The sequence below is a fragment of the Podarcis melisellensis genome (assembly GCF_964234715.1).
Source record: "Podarcis melisellensis genome assembly, chromosome: 18".
Classification (NCBI taxonomy): Eukaryota; Metazoa; Chordata; class Lepidosauria; order Squamata; family Lacertidae; genus Podarcis; species Podarcis melisellensis.
The window spans coordinates 848,144-867,018 of NC_138536.1; the positions used below are offsets into that span (position 1 = coordinate 848,144).

The 18,875-nt window shown below is 51.6% G+C and overlaps 2 protein-coding genes across 2 annotated transcripts in view; both read right to left on the minus strand.

Moving 5' to 3' along the window:
• The window catches only part of NWD1 (NACHT and WD repeat domain containing 1), a 25,406-nt gene extending 16,644 nt beyond the window's left edge, over window positions 1-8,762 (minus strand). The window contains exons 1-5 of the mRNA XM_081896022.1: window positions 8,657-8,762; window positions 4,025-4,110; window positions 3,258-3,368; window positions 2,422-2,710; window positions 355-1,540 (exon numbers count right to left, since the gene is read on the minus strand). Coding sequence (XP_081752148.1) covers window positions 355-1,540; window positions 2,422-2,710; window positions 3,258-3,368; window positions 4,025-4,108 — 1,670 coding nt within the window. The 5' untranslated portion in view covers window positions 4,109-4,110; window positions 8,657-8,762. The remainder of the gene's footprint in view (window positions 1-354; window positions 1,541-2,421; window positions 2,711-3,257; window positions 3,369-4,024; window positions 4,111-8,656) is intronic.
• On the minus strand, window positions 8,365-16,487 carry LOC309360889 (tetraspanin-33-like). The gene is made up of 8 exons (XM_081895856.1): window positions 16,243-16,487; window positions 15,911-15,968; window positions 14,416-14,540; window positions 13,919-13,993; window positions 11,642-11,737; window positions 11,335-11,460; window positions 10,276-10,437; window positions 8,365-9,043 (listed from the first exon to the last, which is right to left on the minus strand). Exons 1-8 carry the CDS (start codon window positions 16,297-16,299, stop codon window positions 8,936-8,938), a joined length of 807 nt encoding a protein of 268 aa, XP_081751982.1. The 5' UTR covers window positions 16,300-16,487; the 3' UTR covers window positions 8,365-8,935.
• Between the last annotated feature and the right edge of the window lie 2,388 nt (window positions 16,488-18,875).

Below are 18,875 nucleotides of genomic sequence, written 5' to 3' on the forward strand. Positions count from 1 at the left end.
CTCACCTTTCCCCTCCTAAAAAGTAAGGGGAAATGTGTGTGCGTCTTATGGAGCGCATGCAGGCTGCGCAGCTATCACAGAAGCCAGAACAGCAAGAGGGATTGCTGCTTTCGCTGCGCAGCGATCCCTCTTGTTGTTCTGGCTTCTGAGATTCAGAATATTTTTTTTCTTGTTTTCCTCCTCCAAAATCTAGGTGCGTCTTGGGGTCTGGTGCGTCTTATGGAGCGAAAAATACGGTATATAAAAGTCTTGGTTTGGTTAAGAAAGAGGAAAGAGATGAAGTTTTGTACGTTCCCCTATAAACCTTAATTAAATTTACACTAAAAAGATAAGCACACATACGCAGGTTCTCACCGGGCGCAAGCGAGGTAGCCGAGGGCGTTCGCCACCAACACGGATCCATGCGCTTCCTCCATGCGCCCGCAGAGGCGGTGTGCGGCCTCTGCGGCCGTGAGCGGGACCGCCAGGGCCGAAAGCGGGGCGTACGATGCCCACCGACGAGCCTCATTGAGGGCGAGGGACAGCGCTAGCGCCTGCCCGCCGTCGGAGAAACTTTGCCGGAAAAGCGCCCGCTGTTCTGGCTGGAGGGTACGCCCTGCAGATGCCAAGCTTTCGGCCAGAGCCTTGCCAGCCTCGTCGGCGGAGAGAGGGGCCACCACGAAGGGGTCCCCGCTGAAAGTGCTGCCACCCTTGTCCTGGGCAGAGACGACCAGCTGCACCCCAGGAGGGCAGACCGCCGGCAGCCAGGCAGTGCCCAGACTCTCCGCGGCGTCAAGGATCAAGACCAGAGGCTGAGAGGCCTGGCAGGAGGCCGAGAGGAGTGCATGGTGGAAGCGCAGAAGAGGGTCACCGGTGCCCGGCAGGTACAGCCCCAGCGCCAGGCAAACCTGCTGGCAGAGGCTGGCAAGGAGGGCGTCGCGCCCGCAGCTGTCCTGCGATGCCCCCAGCAGCCGGAAAACCACCACCACCTCGGGTCCCAGGGCCTGGCAAGCCGCCCCTCTCAGGTGGCACAGCAGGACGGTCTTGCCGCAGCCGGGCGGCCCGTGGACCACGAGGGGAGGGTGGCACCGTGGTAGGTTGTCCCTCAGGCGCTGGCAGAGGGAGTCCACCAGCTCTGGTCGCCAGCACAGGGTGTGGCAACGCTCCCGGGCCAGGGTGGCATGGTGGCTGAGTTCTTGCAGCAGCCGCCCACTGCCGGGGTGACCTTCCCGTGCCCGCAGGCCCCGGAGCACTTGGTAGTTGGCAACGGCCACAAACTGGTCGCACAGCTCCTTGAGGTGTTTGGGTTGCGGCTTCTGGCGAAGGGCGCCGGGGGCCGCAGCTCGGGGCACCCGGTGGACCCTGAGCAAACCGGGGCAGGCGCTGGCAACGCTGCCCTTCAGCTCCTCCAGCATCTGACGGGCATTTTCGTCCTCTTCCTCGCCCTCTTCCTCGCCCTCCTCGTCCGGGGAGGTCTCGGTTTCTCGGAGGAAGACCACCGCGGCCCCTTCGTCCTCCGGCCCCGAGTCCAAGAAGCGTGCCTCGATTTCCCTGTGCGTATCTGGAAAAAAAGAGGGCGAGTCTGTGAGGAGGAGTGGCAGAAGGCATCCTCACAGAACGCCAGCCCAACGGTTGCCATTAATTTGATTTTAGAATGAAATTATATTAATCGATTTTGATTTTAGGTAAACTGGGTTACTTTTATTGTCGTTAGCCACTCTGAGCCCGGGTTCGGCTGGGGAGGGTAGGATATAAATAATTTATTATTATTATTATTATACCCGACAAGTGTCCTGGTTTCCCCGGGACGGTCCTGGAATCACAAAAACCCCATCGGCCCAAACAGAACGGGGAAAATAAAGAGAATATACCCTGAAAAGCAGGGTCCTCAAATTAATACTTGGGAGATCTTTCAATGAACTTTTGCAAAAGGTATTCTGGCGCTTAAATTGAAAACAGAAAGGAAAAGGGGCGATCACGGATTAAGGAGGAGACCGCTTGCTAAAAATGAAAAGAGAACCGCGTTGAGGATGAAGGAAGTCGATTGGAAGAGAAGAAGCGAAATATGCTATATACATATATATTGCTGATTATTTATTCTGCATAAGTTTCCGTTTTAGTTGTATTTCTTCTTTTTTGTGTGTTTTCCTTTTGGTTGTGCGTTTGTAGCTCTATGTTTAGTTTTATGAGTGTGTGTACTGTGAAATTCAAAACAAAATGAAAGAACGGGTGGAATTACAAAATTATTATTATTATTATTAAAAAGAGGTGCCAGAACTCGTTCTCTCTACCAGAACTGAGTTACGGCCGGGGGGAAAGCCGCTTATATAATCTATAATTATTACTATTATTAAATATATTAGTAATCATGATAATAAAACGATGGATCAAATTAGAGGAGGGGAATTTCCTTGCAGAAACGGGCCGGCCACAGACACACACCTGATTTGTGGTAGCGCAGTCGCTGACACTGGCCAATCAACCCCTTCCTCTCCGCCTCCCGGGCCGCTCTGCGCAGGGCCAAGACCAAACTCTGCTCCTCGCCGTGGGGCAGGGGACGTTGGAGGGCATACACCGGAGGGGCGGCGTTCTCGTCCTTCAGGTACCGCCGGGTCAGCATCTGCAATGCCTGCAGCTCCTCCTGCCGCAACTGGGATGCCAGGGCCTCAAATTCCTCGTCCCCGATGGTCGTGGGGGCCGGGCAGGGGCCATAGCGGCTCCCGAGGAGAGCCTGGGAGGGCGAGAGAGGGGCAAAGAGGGTCCCGTCTAAGCCCAGCCTCCTGCTCTCAAGAGCCCCCAAGCCGGAGGCAAGAGCAACAACCAATTTTGGGCTCTCTACCTCTCTAAGGTAGACTGCTCCTGTCCAGGGAGGCTCCATTGAGGAACCCTAGGAAACTCAGAAGAGCCCTGTGGCAACAGCAGCTGGATCAGGCCCAAGAGGAGCCCACCTAAGTCCAGGTTCCTCCTCCCATTCTTGCTCTCCCTCTTTTTTGAAGGTAGACTGCTCCTATCCAAGGAGGCTCCGTGGAGGAATGCTAGGAAATTCAGAAGAGCCCTGCAGCTGCCGAAGAGGGGATTCATCTAAGTCACAGCGGCCGACCAGATGTCCGTTATGGGAATCCCCCCAGCAGGATTCGAACCCAGAGCCCTCTCTCCAGCAACCGGCTTTCACAACCTTCGCTGGCTCCGACTGCAGGGGGGGCAGAGATTCTTGCGAGAACCCCCCTTCCCCAGCCCCATAGCAGCCCCCCCGACCCCCAGGAGACGCCGGCACTCACCACGAAACTGGGCCCCACCGAGAGCTCCTGGCAGCGCCGAATCTCGTCCAGAAAGAGGGGCTCTTGGCCAGCGCCTGTGACGTCACGGACGCCCCATCTCAAATCAATGACCTGGACCGGATTCGGGGGGTGGGGGTGCGAATTAGTAAGTTTGGAGGCAGAAGAAGGAATCCCACGCCATCTTGAAAGACCCCTCTCGGGAGAACTATAGTTCCCACGATTCTCTTTTTTAAAAAAATATTTTTTATTGAGATTTAAGTTCACCCACCCACACCAATAAAACATCAAATCTTATTACATATATCCTACTTTATGCTCCATAGAGCTGTTGACTTCCGTCCTTCCCTTCCGCCAGTTTTCCTATTCCGTTCTATAATTCACAGTTTCTTTGATTAAATATTACAACAGGACCTGCCAAGGTTTTCATATTTCTACAGTTCTCACTTATATCAATCGAAAATTGACTCCGTTCTTTTTGGTCCTTCGTCTCCTCCTGAACTCTAGCTACTGTTCTTGCATACAGATATCATCTTTGATCCATCTTCTTAATATCTTCTCCCGCCAAACCTAGCAAGAATTCTTCCAGCTTTTTGGGGAAGAAACTTCCCAGGATTCTCAATGTGCTTCAAAAGTGCGCCAGAACGATGGATAATTTTTTCCCCGGTCCTGTGTTCGAAATACCCCTTCTGCTCCCAGAGGCGCATTCAGCTGGCTCTGAGCTGAGATAGGGGTGGGTTTTATTTTATTTTTTTGAGGGGGGTCCTTACCTCGAACATCAAGCCGTGTTTCTGGCAAAAGGCCTGGACTTCGGGGTACGCCGACTCCATCAGAGCCTCTCTTTCTGCCCCCATGTCTGTAACCGAAAAAGGGGGGCTTTTGAGCTGCTAGCTTTCTGCTTGCGAGGGGCCCCCATTTATTTATTTCACTCAAAGGCAGCCTGTAGGGGTCAGATGAGATTACCATGAGGAATTTTAATATACATCAAGCCATCGTGTCCACGATGAAGACATTGTGTTGACTGGGTTTGATATATTGACGATCGTTTCTGATTAAATCCCATAAGATTCTACATTCATGCCCTTTTGATGCCCTCTTCAGTGGCGTAGCGTGGGGGTGCAGGGGGGGCCGGGCGCACCGGGCACAACATCTGGGGGGCGCTCACTCGCACTCACAGCTCTCTGCCCCTACCTGGCTCACTCACTCTCTCTCACTGCGGTGCTGGCTGTGCGAATCCGATCCGAGCCGCCGGGTCGCTGCCCACTGTGGAGGGGTGGGTGCCAGGCGTGCGGTGCGGGGAGAGAACGAGGGACTATCTGGGGGAGGGACAGTGCAGCGGCCGCCCAGCGCTGAGCGCGGGAGAGAACCACACCAGACCAGACCAGGCAGCAGCAAGAAGCTGGCAGCGGCGGCAGGTTAGGGGTTAGGGTGCGCAAATTACTTGCCTTGCCCCGGGTGCTGACAACCCACGCTACGCCACTGGCCCTCTTGCATCTACTGCCCATTTCTCTCTCCTCACGTACACAGCAGTTGCTTCGCCAGGCAGGCATCCTGGGCCATCAAGATAGCGGGCAAGTTTCTTTGATGTTGTTACGGCTAAAATCTGGGTGCGGGGCTACTCTGCCACCCAGCTCGTCAGACTAAGTGTCCGCGGGTCCCTGCGGAAGAAAATGAGCTCAGCCGGACAGGAGCAAAATGCGGAGATCCAAGGTTTATTGTGCAACAGGTTCAAGACGAGATTGAACCCCGAGAAAGGGGGGACATGAACTTTTGAAACTCCCTCCATGTCCCAGAATACAGTGCAAAATGCATCCCAGTTACATCATGAATACATTAAGGAGAGGTTGGGTTACACCGGATTAACATATGGAGGAGGGAGGGGGGAATATGCAGAGCTGGAGATATGCGCAGATAAGCGCTTCCTGAGTGCCAGCGATGGGAAGACAATGGTCCATGTATGCATAGTCTGCCACATGGCATTGCCCGGAGGAAAGGCTTGGCAGAGTGATTTGACAGGATTAGGGTCTTGACACCTTACCTGAGGGATTATGGAGGACAGGGGAGGTGTGATGGAGTCCTAGAGAAATTGAGCAAATTGGCACCTTGATTTTCTATGGATTTTATAGATTTTAGCCCCTTTTGACATTGACAATTGGGAATAAATAGATATATTGTAGCGAAGAAGAAGGTGAAGAAGACATGCCCCCCCCTTCCGTAACAGATGTATATTAATTTTAGGATGTTAATCTTAGGTCCAGGAAACAGATCTCACATTAAGGGAATAATGGTCACTGTCCTCCTGGACATCCTTCTTATCACATGTATTGCTTGTTTATAACCTCCGGGGTTGCCAAAGGCTCTTCTTTGTAGTTCTGCACAAAGGAAATATTTGTGCTTAATTAGTTTTAGTAGTTTAACTTCTCCCCACGTGGGTGTGTGGAAATGCTCAGAAGAAATCCGATTGGTTCTTTCGAACACTCTGTAAAAGGTTCTTTTGTGAATAAAAACTACCTGGTCCAGGGGGCTGCGGAAATCTGACGGACAGGCACAGACAGACACGATTATACGCACCCTTCCCAGAGTCTTGCTGGTTCAAGCCTCTGTGCGTATTCTTAGTAATCAGAGTTCAATCCTTCCTTTACTTTGCGAACGCAACATAGATTTAATCAGAAACTATCGTCAACATACCAAGCCCAGTCAACACAATTGTCTTCATCGTGGACACGATGGCTTGATGCATATTCGATAATTCCTCGTGGTAATCCCATCTGCCCATGCGCTTCTCCCCACAACGACCCTGCGAGGCAAGTCGAGCCAAGAGGGGCCGCCCCACAACAGGTCACACCCCCAAAGAGAATTTCATGCCCCCTGAGCAGCAGAACTCGAACCCTGCTCTCTCTCCTTTTTTAAAAAATTATTTTTATAAATTTATTTATTTGGTTTTCCCAGTTTTACAACCAGATCTCCAACATACCTAATAAAAACAATTTGAAAGAATATTCTGGACGCCCCCCCTTTTTGGGTCCTATTGTCATTGCTTCCCCCCCCCAAAAAAATGTTTAGAGGTACTCTCGTTTTGACTCAAGAAAACCACCATTTTATAGTTTGAATCCGGGGAAATAAATACAGCAAATGGACAAAAGTAGAAAGAATCACAAAATGTTTAGGGGTATGTGTACCACTGCGTCCCCCCCAGGAAAAAAAAGGACTGCCTATTGTTAACCGATTCCTCCATTTTTGAAAAATAATCCAAACCCTTTTACATCCCCATTAGACCCAAAAATTCACCATTAAACTACAAGTACACTCTCTCTCTCTCTCTCTCTCTCTCTCTCTCTCTCTCTCTCTCTCTCTCTCTCTCTCTCATTTTGTCAGGCCCTGACCAATGGACACTCTAACCACTGCGCCGCGCTGCCCTCTGAGCCACCTCCAATTTGGGTTTTTTTGTTTCGTTTTTGTTATTTGCAATATACAAATTACGTACGTGCAAAAGAAAACACGATTATGCAGACATTAAAGGAACAAAACAAAAAAATTGTGCATTACCTTTCACCAACACATACCTTACAGCGAATTATTAAATGCAAAAATACGGGAAAACACAAAACTATAAATAGGGGGGGGGGGAAGGAAGAAGAAGAATAAAGAGGAAAAGAAGGAAGGAAATTAAAATTTGGTTGGCTCTGATTTGACCCCCCCTGCTCAATTTCTCATCTCTCTGATGATCGTGCCAAATGTTGAGATGCTTTTGGCGAGATCCTGGCATGGCAATTTTGGGGTTGGGCTGGATGACTGCTGGGTTCCCTCCCATCTCTGACCTTATGAGGCTCCGGGAAGCCCAGCCCTGCACCCCACACCCAGGCCTCTGCCTGCCTGCCTGTCCCCCACCCTCTGTGGCAAATCGGGGGGCACCTGAAGGCGCTGAGCTCACAAAGACCCGGACGAGGTTACAGGGCCGGCTGCTCCCCTTTCCCCGGAGGAGGAGGCCCTGCTCCGGCGGCGAGAGGCTCATCCTGCCCGGCTGCCGAGTCGCTCTGCCTGCCCCGGTGCCATGGAAAGTGCCCGGTCCGCCCCGGGGAGGCAGGTCGCCATGGCAACGCGGAGGCAGGTGGGGAAGAGTCCCTCCCCAGGGCATCGTCAGGTGAGGCACACCTGAGGCATCCTCTGGGAAGAGAGATGGAGAAGGCTTGCGGCGGCAGCAGGATCAGGCCCAAGGGGGCTGGGCAGACGGCCCCCCCCAAGAATAAGAAGCCCCCCTCCAGCAGGACCCAGTGCTGGATTTACATGTAAGCTAAACAAGCACTAGCTTAGGGCCCCACTCTCTTGGGGCCCCCAAAAATTTAAAGGAAAAAAATAAAGCTTAATTATTTCACTGTTAATATACTTCTTACTTTTATTTCACTATTAATGTACTTCTTAATTGTTTTTCAGTTCAACATTGACTTTGATAAAATACGTATTTTGTGATGTGCAAATGGCTTGAGACGCCTATTCAGTCCATAAATTACCATATAGCATATATTCAACACACACACAAAAACAGCGACAATTCGTTGTTGACAAAGGACAGCTGGACATAGAAAAGGGCCCCATTGCCTTCAGGAGCTGAGGGCCGCATCAAACCGAAATCCGGCCCTGGCAGGAAGGCAAGGGTCCGAGGGTCAGGAAGCAAGGAGTCACGAAGTCAGGGGTCCGAGGGTCGAGAAGCAGAGAGTCACGAAGTCAGGGGTCCGAGGGTCGAAAAGCAAGGAGTCACGAAGTCAGGGGTCCGAGGGTCGAGAAGCAGGGAGTCATGAAGTCAGGGGTCCGAGGGTCGAGAAGCAGGGAGTCACGAAGTCAGGGGTTCGAGGGTCGAGAAGGAAGGAGTCACGAAGTCAAGGGTCCGAGGGTCGAGAAGCAAGAAGTCAGGGGTCCGAGGGTCGAGAAGGAAGGAGTCACGAAGTCAAGGGTCCGAGGGTCGAGAAGCAAGAAGTCAGGGGTCCGAGGGTCGAGAAGGAAGGAGTCACGAAGTCAAGGGTCCGAGGGTCGAGAAGCAAGAAGTCAGGGGTCCAAGGGTCGAGAAGGAAGGAGTCACGAAGTCAAGGGTCCGAGGGTCGAGAAGCAAGAAGTCAGGGGTCCGAGGGTCGAGAAGGAAGGAGTCACGAAGTCAGGGGTCCGAGGGTCGAGAAGGAAGGAGTCACGAAGTCAGGGGTCCGAGGGTCGAGAAGGAAGGAGTCACGAAGTCAGGGGTCCGAGGGTCGAGAAGCAAGGAGTCACGAAGAGTCCGAGGGTCGAGAAGCAAGAAGCCAAACGCAGCGAGGCAGGAAACATGTTGCTGTGACAAAGAGCCGAAGGGAAATGCTGACCTTATATCCCTTCCCAGCTCTTGCCACCAGGTGCTGTGAGTTACCAATCGGCCTCACCTGTGCGGCCACGCCTTGCCTCTCCAGAACAAACCTAGGAAGGCCCCAGTCCTGCAAAGTCCTACTGGTCCCAGGGCCCGGCTCCTGCACGCACTCCTGACACCCCCAACCCTACAGTTCTTTGGCATAACACCCCAATATCGGTTTGTGCAAAGCCTGCGGGGAGGTTAAACGTGACACCAGGCCTGTCCCCCTTTTCCAATGCCCTGTTTTTGCTGCCCAAAAAAAGGGGTCCGCTTTTTGGGGAGGGAGAAGCGGCAAAACGGTCTTGGGAGATTTTCACTTTGCTGGGCAGCTTTTGCTCCTCCTCCTCCTGACGCTCTTCCGTTTCTCGATGATGAAGTCGATCTGGTAGATGAGCAGAACGGCGAGAAAGAAGACGACCGCCTGGAACGAGGAAAGGAGGACAGGGGCGCTTGTGACTGCATTTAAGGACCTCAGGAGAGCCTTGCAGCGGCCGTCGCAGCTGGATCAGGCCCAAAAGGGGGCCCGGCCAACCGGTTGCCCACAAGGGGAAGCCCACAAGAAGGACTTATGGGCTTATCTTCCCAGAAGCCACGCTGTTTCTTGCTCCAGCAAGGCTTGTCCTTCTCTAGACTTCTGCCTTCAACAACCTGGATAGGCCTGTGATTTCCTGGATACTTCCCCTCCCTTTTCTAAACTGCCTTTGCGCCAGCCTCCTCCTTGATTTGAAATACAGACTTATCCTTGCAGAAGCCATGCTGGTTCTTGTTCCAGCAGGGCTTGTCCTTCTCTAGACTTGGCCATTCTGCCTTCAACAACCCGGATAGGCCTGTAATTTCCTGGATACTTCCCCTCCCTTTTTCCAACTGCCTTTGTGCCAGGCTCCTTCTTGCCTATTAAACGCAGCCCTTAACTTATCCTCGCAGAAGCCACACTGTTTCTTGCTCCAGCAAGGCTTGTCCTTCTCTAGACATGGTCATTGTGCCTTCAACAACCTGGATAGGCCTGTGATTTCCTGGATACCTCCCCACCCACCTTTTAAACTGCCTTTCTGCCAGACTCCTTCTTGTCTTTGAAATACAGACTTATCTTTGCAGAAGCCATGCTGTTTCCTGTTCTAGCAGGGCTTGTCCTTCTCTAGACTTGGCCATTCTGCCTTCAACAACCCGGATAGGCCTGTAATTTCCTGGATACTTCCCCTCCCTTTTCTAAACTGCCTTTGCGCCAGCCTCCTCTTTGATTTGAAATACAGACTTATCCTTGCAGAAGCCACGCTGGTTCTTGCACCAGCAGGGCTTGTCCTTCTCTAGACTTCTGCCTTCAACAACCCGGATAGGCCTGTGATTTCCTGGATACCTCCCCACCCACCTTTTAAACTGCCTTTGTGTCAGCCTCCTCCTTGATTTGAAATACAGACTTATCCTTGCAGAAGCCATGCTGGTTCTTGCACCAGCAGGGCTTGTTCTTCTCTAGAATTGGCCATTCTGCCTTCAACAACCTGCAGAGGCCTGTAATTTCCTGGATCCCCCCTTTTTAAATTGCCTTTTTCTTCTCCTTGAATGCTTTTGCTGGAAGGGAGGCGCTTAGGCCTGCAGCCCTGATTTTGGGAGGAGGGACAAGATTGGAGGCCCCCCCCCCGCGGCCCCCTTGCTCACCTCCAGGATCAGCAGCCCAAAGGCCAGCCCGGCCACCAAGAAGAGGTTGCTGCGCCCCCAGCGAACCGTCTTCTCCAAACACCCCTCGGTGTGCACCAAAAACTCGGCCTTCCATGGCTTCAGCTTCTGCGTCCCGTAGCCGCACATTGTGTTCAGAACGGCCTGCGAGGAGCGGGCGAGAGAATGGGATGGCGCATTAGGAAGCCCAAAGACGGCACCTTCCGTTTGCCCTCCAGGATACTGTTGGCGGTTGGAGGTAGACTGCCTTGGGACAAGGAGGCTCTACTCCGAATAAGACGATCTGGGGAACCCCAGAGCAGCCGAACCAAAGGGGCCCTGTCTCGTCCAGCAGCAGACAGGAAAGCCGACGGCCTCCAACTCTTTGCCCCACAGCCGCCAGTGTTTGGGGCATGTTGCCTCCGAAGCTATGCCTTGGGTGTCCTTGCGGGTTTCCCAGAAGAAGCGTCCGGCTGGCCAATGTGGGGACAGGTTGCTGGACCAGGTGGGCTCTGGCTGCAGAGCTCTTCTGGGGCGTATGTGCATGTAGGGAGTGCCTAGCTACATGCACATGGGATCAGGAGCAAGGCCTCCCCAAGCCAGCTGGGAGTAAAGGCTCCCAAAGCCAATTGAGAGCGAGGGTTTCCCAACTGTCCTAAAGAAACTAAACGTGGGGAAAATGGGGCACCTATAGAGATTTGCTATCTTTTGAAAAGGATGGTATGGTATTAAGTTTCTAAAAAATCAGCAAGGTTTCCTCCAAGCCAGCCGGGAGTAAGGACTCCCAAAGCCAGTTAAGAGCGAGGGCTTCCCAACTGCCCAAAATAAATTAAATATGGAAAAAAATGGGGCAGCTATAGAGATTTGTTATCTTTTGAAAAGGATGGTATTAAGTTTAAAAAAATCAGCAAGGCCTCCCCAAGCCCGCTGGGAGTAAGGGCTCCCGAAGCCAATTAAGGGTGAGGGCTTCCAATGCCAGTTAGGAGTAAGGGCTTCTAGTTAGGTTTCTACCAGTCAGTGTCCGGTTTGGGTTGAGCATGCCCTGTCGGGCTGCCTCCTCACCTCTTTGCCTCGCACGCAGCAAGAGAACGGGACGGCGCAGCGCTCCAGGCTGGGGTTCGAATCCTGGCAGTCGAAGTAAACGTTCTGGGACCAGTCTTTGTAGGAGTGGACCCCGCAGCACTCAAACTGCGGAAAGAGCGGGATTTGAACTCTGAGCAACAGGAGGACTCTCATGTTCGGACGCTGGCCGGCGAAGGGACTGGCCCAGTCCACCAGGGAGCAAAACAGCCGCTCTGCCCCGGGGCACCGGCAACCCACGCTATGCCCCTGCGGGAAAGGGAAACCTAGGCGTCCCTCAACCTTTTACCTTCTTTTGGATGTAGTCGATGAGGTTTTGCAGGTCCAGGTTGTCACGGTAACGGGCGATGGCTCGTCCCATCAGCAGGGTGGCCTTCTCCATCACCTGGGACACGGTGGAGGGAGGGGAGAGAGAGAGAGAGTACAGCGAGAAATCTCCCCTGTGCCCGTCAAGAGTGCCACCAGGTATCTCCGGCCAGCAGCAAAAAATTTGGAAAATACGGCAGATTTAATAAGCTCCCCTCCTTTGCAGCAAACCGAATGGACTTCCGGAACTGATGAAATTAAGGTTACAGTGGTACCTTGGGTTACAGATGCTTCAGGTTACAGACTCCGCTAACCCAGAAATAGCACCTCGGGTTAAGAACTTTGCTTCAGGATGAGAACAGAAATCGCGCAGTGGCGGCAGCGGGAGGCCCCTTTAGCTAAAGTGGTGCTTCAGGTTAAGAACAGTTTCAGGTTAAGAACGGACCTCTGGAACGAATCAAGTTCTTAACCCGTGGTACCACTGTACTGGATTTCTTCCAATGATTCTGGGGGCACTTTTCAACTCCAATGGATTTTGTCGGGGGGCTGATTTGTAAATCCGGGGACTGTCCCCGGGAAACGGGGACGTCTGGTAAGCTTAATTTGAGAACCAAGGTACCACTGTACTGCTGAAATCAAATAAAAATCATTTTAAAAGAGAAAAAGAGAGAGAATCTGTATGCCGGAAAAGGCACTCTAATTCTCACGGGGATTAGACCCGGGAGAGCTTTGGGGTACAAAGCGGGCGCCCGAACCACTGAGCTGTGCCACCCCCCTTGCCCCAAATGCCAAGCTACGCAGGCGTCGTTTTTGTTTTGTTTTGTTCATTTTCCACCTCTCCATTCTGATCCTCTGGCCCCATATCCGCACAAACTTCTTATCCCAAAATACAGACGTGTTTTTACAATTGCACGACTGGATGCTCTTGCCATCCGCGGTCCTTGAGGGCCGATTCCAAAAGATCCCGCCTGAGAAACGTCTTTGCCCCTGTAGCACCGAAACAGGGGCCCACGTCCTCCTGTCTTGCACTCTCTACAAAGACCTGAGATTCTAACCATCCCTGGGCGCTCAACCACTGCCACGAGGTCCTTCCACCAGATCAAAATGAGCAGATAACAGCAAAGGTTGCTAGGTTCATAGCAGGGGCAATCAGAATAAGGGCCACTAACTGACAGCTGATTCAGGACTTGAAATTGTGCTCTTATATCAATTTTCCTTTTCTGTGTATACTGTAATGTTTTACTGTTGCTGTGGCCATTGGCTAATGCGAGTTATGTTCTAGCTATATCTATCATCTATCTATCATCTATATCTATATCTATATCTATATCTATCTATCGTCTATCTATTATCTATCTATCATCTATCTATCTATCATCTATATCTATCTATCTATCTATCTATCTATCTATCTATCTATCTATCTATCATCTATCATCTATCTATCTATCTATCTATCTATCTATCATCTATCTATCTATCGTCTATCTATCTATCTATCTATCTATCTATCTATCTATCATCTATCTATCTATCTATCTATCTATCTATCTATCTATCTATCATCTATCTATCATCTCTATATCTATCATCTATCTATCTATCTATCATCTATCTATCTATCTATCTATCTATCTATCTATCTATCATCTATCTATCATCTATCTATATCTATCATCTATCATCTATCATCTATCATCTATATCTATCTATCTATCTATCTATCTATCATCTATCATCTATCTATCTATCTATCTATCATCTATCTATATCTATCATCTATCTATCTATCTATCTATCTATCTATCTATCTATCTATCATCTATCATCTATCTATCATCTATCTATCTATCTATCTATCTATCTATCTATCTATCTATCTATCATCTATCATCTATCTATCATCTATCTATATCTATCATCTATATCTATCTATCTATCTATCTATCTATCTATCTATCTATCTATCATCTATCTATCTATCTATCTATCTATCTATCATCTATCTATATCTATCATCTATCTATATCTATCATCTATCTATCTATCATCATCTATCTATCTATCTATCTATCTATCTATCATCTATCTATATCTATCATCTATCTATCTATCATCTATCTATCTATCTATCTATCTATCTATCTATCTATCTATCTATCATCTATCTATATCTATCATCTATCTATCTATCATCTATCTATATCTATCATCTATCTATCTATCATCTATCATCTATCTATCGTTTTGTTTTCCTTACCATGCCAGAGAAGAGGAAGCCCAGAACGGCGGCCACCACCTGAAGGACGAAGATGACCAGCAAGAGCCAGGCAAACTGGGGAGAGGTGAGCAGAGAATCAGGACCGTGGAGTTGCAATGGGACACCTGAGGGTCATCTAGTCCCACCCCTCTGAAACACAGAAATCTCAGCGGAAGCATCCCGGACAGGTGGACATCCATCCATCCATCTCCACTTAAAAACCTCCACCGCTTCCCGAGCGAGGAGACGCTGCTGGAACATCTCGCTAAGATACCCCTAGGGCAGCTGTTCTGGCACCGATATAATAAAAGCCAATTTTTGCAGGTCGCAAATATAAGCCGCACTTTTCACGGTTGGAATTTGGGGGGGGGGTGAGTGTTAACGGAGAAATCTGAGGGCTCCCTTGGACCAAAAACAAGGACACCGGCCAGGAATACCAGAGCAAAACAGCGGCCAGTTGGAGGGGGGGGCGTCAGGGGTCCCTTTGCCGTACGTACCACCTTCAGGAGCAGGGTGATGTCACGCAAGGCCCCCAGGCAGCCGACGAAGGTGACGCTGAACACCAGGATGCCCACTGCCAGCAGGACGACGGAGGGGTCTGCCAGCAGGGAGTCCACAGTGCCTGGAGGGAGGCAGAAAGGAGAGGAGAGGGTGCCCACCCACCCAAGGGTGCCCACCATAGCTGCCAACTTACAGATTTGAAAATAAGGGACCAGCAGCCTCGGAAATAAGGGATCAGCAGCCAAAATAAGGGATTTTGCTGTTGTAAAGAGTTACACACATTGGTAATAATAATAATAATAATAATAATAATTTATTATTTATACCCCGCCCATCTGGCTGGGCCTCCCCAGCCACTCTGGGCGGCTTCCATAAAAACCAAAAATACAGTAAAATATCTCACGTTAAAAACTTCCCTGGTAGGATTGAGAGATGCTGTCAATCCAGAATGAGGTGGTTGCGGCGCGGCGGCCGCCGCTGAAGCACTGCCCCTCCCCTCCTCTTCCTCCTCCCTCAGGCCGCTTCCTCAGCTGCCACCACAGCTGCCGCCTCCGGGCTCGCGGGCAGCGTGGGTGAGTCTCTCTCCCTCCCCTCCCCTCTCTCGGGCGGGGAAGGGCCGATGGAACTCCTCGCACCAGGACGACGGCGCCAGCGTGCGTTCTCTCTCGCGGTGGAGGATCCCGAGCCGCTGCTTCCCTCCCGAGCCGGGCGAACATGAAACCAGGGGCATCATCAATAAGGGACAGCAGCGGGACACGGCGCTGGGATAAGGGAGTTTCCCGCCAAATAAGGGACGGTTGACAGCTATGGTGCCCACCCACCTGCCAGGTGAGAGACCAGCCCAGAGGAAATGCCCAGCAGCCTTTCTCAACCTGTGGGTCCCCAGATGTTGTTGAACTACAACTCCCATCATCCCTAGCTCGCAGGACCAGTGGTCAGGGTGGATGAGAATTGTATCCCCCAAACAGCCAGAGACCCAAGTTTGGGAAACAGCTATAGGCCAAAAACCACTGTGAGCAATTGAGGAAAGGCACTCCACACATGCTCAGGAGCTATGCAATATTCATCTCACATGCAGTTTTCCCCCCCTTTAAGGGCCAGCAGGGCTGCCTAGGCTTTACCTCTAAACTGCCGTCCCCAATCTAGTGTTCCTAGACCCCCCGAATCCCCCCTTCAAGTGAAGCCCATTGCCCCACTGAAGATGGAACAAACACAAAGGAAATATTGCGGAGTTTTAAAAATCTGGTACAACTTTAAAAAACCGGGGGAGAATAATTGGAGACGAACAATCCGGTTTCTTACCGGGCAGACAGATCCAAAATAATTCAAGGATGGTCATAGATATTATAGAATGTTTAGAAATTAGACGGGACAGAAAGGCAGCCCTAAGGTTGGCAGATGCCGAGAAGGCGTTCGACAATGTATCGTGGAGATTGACTTTTCTGTGAGCCACAAAACGCCAGTGCCAAGCAGGTGTCTCCCCCCACTCACCCCCTTCCTTGGAAAGCCTGGCGTAGATCCCGACGGCTACCATCAGCCCACCGGCCACCTAGAGAAGAAGAACGAGCCGTTCGTGGCATCCTGTTTTTGCAAAAAGGGCGCCGCACACTCATGCCCATGGCTTGCTGTGAGCAGGGCAGGTCGGAGCTGCGCCAAGGGAGAGGAGCCGGCCCCGAACTCCCCGTGGCCCCGAGGGAGGCCCTGGCAAAGACAGCCCAGCCTCTGAGAGCTGGAGAAAGCAGCCTTAGGTGAACTCCTAAGCCCTCGGAGGCCCGCTGCCAACACAGGAGCCGGCGCCAGGCGTGCCAAGGCTCTCGACTCACCCAGAAGAGGTAGCAGGAGGCAAACAAGGTGTACTTGATGACTTGGTTGGTGCGCATGGTTCATGCCCGGCCCTCTGAGCCGGGGGCCACCCTCGGGCAAGGCCTGGTGGCATGCGGGGCAGTGGTGGGCAGAGATCTCCAGCCCCTCGGCTGGGTTTGCATGCCAGGGGAGGAAGCTGGCGGGCGTGGAATGCATAGAGCAGGAAGGGAGAGGCGAGACAGTGCGCTGGCTGCGAAGGGCATGTCAGAGGCAAGTGCCAGCTTGTTCCCCTGCCTAGCGCAAAACAGCAATGACCTGATGAAGAGAGCACAGAAGGGGTTATATTTTCTGACAATCCTCCGGAAAAACCATCTCTCAAAGGACCTGTTGATGGCATTTTACCATTGTACTGTGGAGAGTGGTCTGTGTTTGTGGTTTGGGAGCTGCATGGCCAGGGAAAAAACAATGCTGTCCAGGGTTGTGAAGACTGCAGGGAGAATAATTGGGTGCCTTCTTCCCACCTTGGATCAAATCTATGCTTCCAGGTGCCATAAGAAAGCTGCAGAGATAGTACAGGACAGTGCGCACACCAGAAATGATCTCTTTCAGCTTCTGCCTTCTGGGTTATAAAGACTAGGACTAGCTGCCTGAGAAACAGTTTCTACCCAAATGCGATTTTGGTTTTAAATGCAATGTAAGCTAGTCTCTGGGACGCGGGTGGCGCTGTGGGTTAAACCACAGAGCGTAGGGCTTGCCAATCAGAAGGTCGGCGGTTCGAATCCCCGCAATGACGGGGTGAGCTCCCGTTGCTCGGTCCCTGCTCCTGCCAACCTAGCAGTTCGAAAGCACGTCAAGGTGCAAGTAGATAAATAGGTACCGCTCCGGCGGGAAGGTAAATGGCGTTTCCGTGCGCTGCTCTGGTTCGCCAGAAGCGGCTTAGTCCTGCTGGCCACATGACCCGGAAGCTGTACGCCGGCTCCCTCGGCCAGTAAAGCGAGATGAGTGCCGCAACCCGAGTCGGCCACGACTGGACCTAATGGTCAGGGGTCCCTTTACCTTTTAAGGTAGTCTCTATGGGAGTATATTGTATTCAATTATGGGGTATCAGAGTTTTTAGGGGGCTAAGTAGGTTGGGATAGCTGGGATAGCAGGCTTGTTGGGGTTTGAATGTCTGATGTAGATTTTTCAATTTCTTTGTTCTGTATGGGACAATGACATTAAAGATTCTCGTATCGTATGGCATTCGGAGGCCCTGGGCATCTCCTTCAAGAGAGGAGGGGTTTCCTCAAAAGCCTCTCTGCACACCAACATAAAACATACAACAACTGGGAAGTCGGGAAGCCTTTGCGAGTCTGGATTTGTGCAGGGATTCAGCCGGTCGAAGGCGTTCCCGGGATCGGGGCCGCCGCCATCACAGGCCGGCAGCTTCATGGAGAGCTGAGGGCCGGGAGGGGACCAAACATGAGCAACTGGTCCCCAAACAGAGGTAGCACCCCGTAAGTGGTGTTATTATTTATCGTTTGTAAGATTTAATAATCATGATATTTTATTTATATCTCGCCTTCCCCAGCCGTAGCTGGGCTCAGATTTGTCTCGAAGTGCGGTGGAAATGTGGTTGACTCAACCGAAAACCCACCCGCCCGCCCGTCAGAAGATGCCCCATGGGGGGGTGTCTTTTCCCCCTCTCCAAATTGCAAACAGGAGAAAAACACACAACACACCAGACGGAGAATCGCTTCTCAAAGGCCCTTTATTCCCAGGTCGGCTGTCTGCCCCACGCCTCAAATCTTGCACGGTGCCCACCGGGCATTTATTTGGGCGAGTGAGGGGTGTCGGGGAAAAGGCACTTTCTTGCGGGGAGACTGGGGGTGCCTCCTTTTCATGCCATGGTGGGGGCCGAGGAAGGGGTCGGGGTCTCCGCCCCCCCCCAGGTCTTCCGTTTGGGGCGAGGGCAGCCAGTTCTCTCGCCAGGTCTGAACCCACACAACCCAAGCCCAGGAAAACCCGGCTGGCATCTTCCTGGGACCCAACTGGCCCTCAGCCCGGCTCTCTTAAGCCCAAGGATGCAGGAAGGAGATAAAAAGCACTTTGCGTGCGCTCAGAGACCCCTCTGCGAAGCACAAGCCAGGCCCGGGGTTTTCCGCAGAAGTTCACCGGCGGGTTAGAGCCTGGTGCTGGTAACGCCAAGGTTGTGGGTTCGAGCCGCACACGGGACAGTGGCGTATTCCTACGTTGCAGCGGGTTGGACTAGATGACCGTCGGGGTCCCTTGCCACTCTGCAACTCTATGAAATCTGCTCCGCTAAGCACCCAGTGGGTGAGGCTGCCAAAGGGCACAGGGCCTTCTCAGTGGTGGCGCCCTCTCCCACCAGATGTCAAGGAAATAAACAACTGTCTGACTTTTAGAAGACGTCTGAAAGGAAGTTTATAATGTCTGGTGTTTGATTTTGCTTTTAATCTGTTGGGAGCCACCCAGAGTGGCTGGGGAAACCCAGCTGGATGGGCATGGTAAAATATATTATTATTATTATTTATACTCCACCCATCTGGCTCCCCAGCCACTCTGGGCGGCTTCCAAGAAAAGACTGAAATACCGTAATGCATCAAACATTAAAAGCTTCCCTAAAGTTTTATTCTATTTGGGGAATAATCAT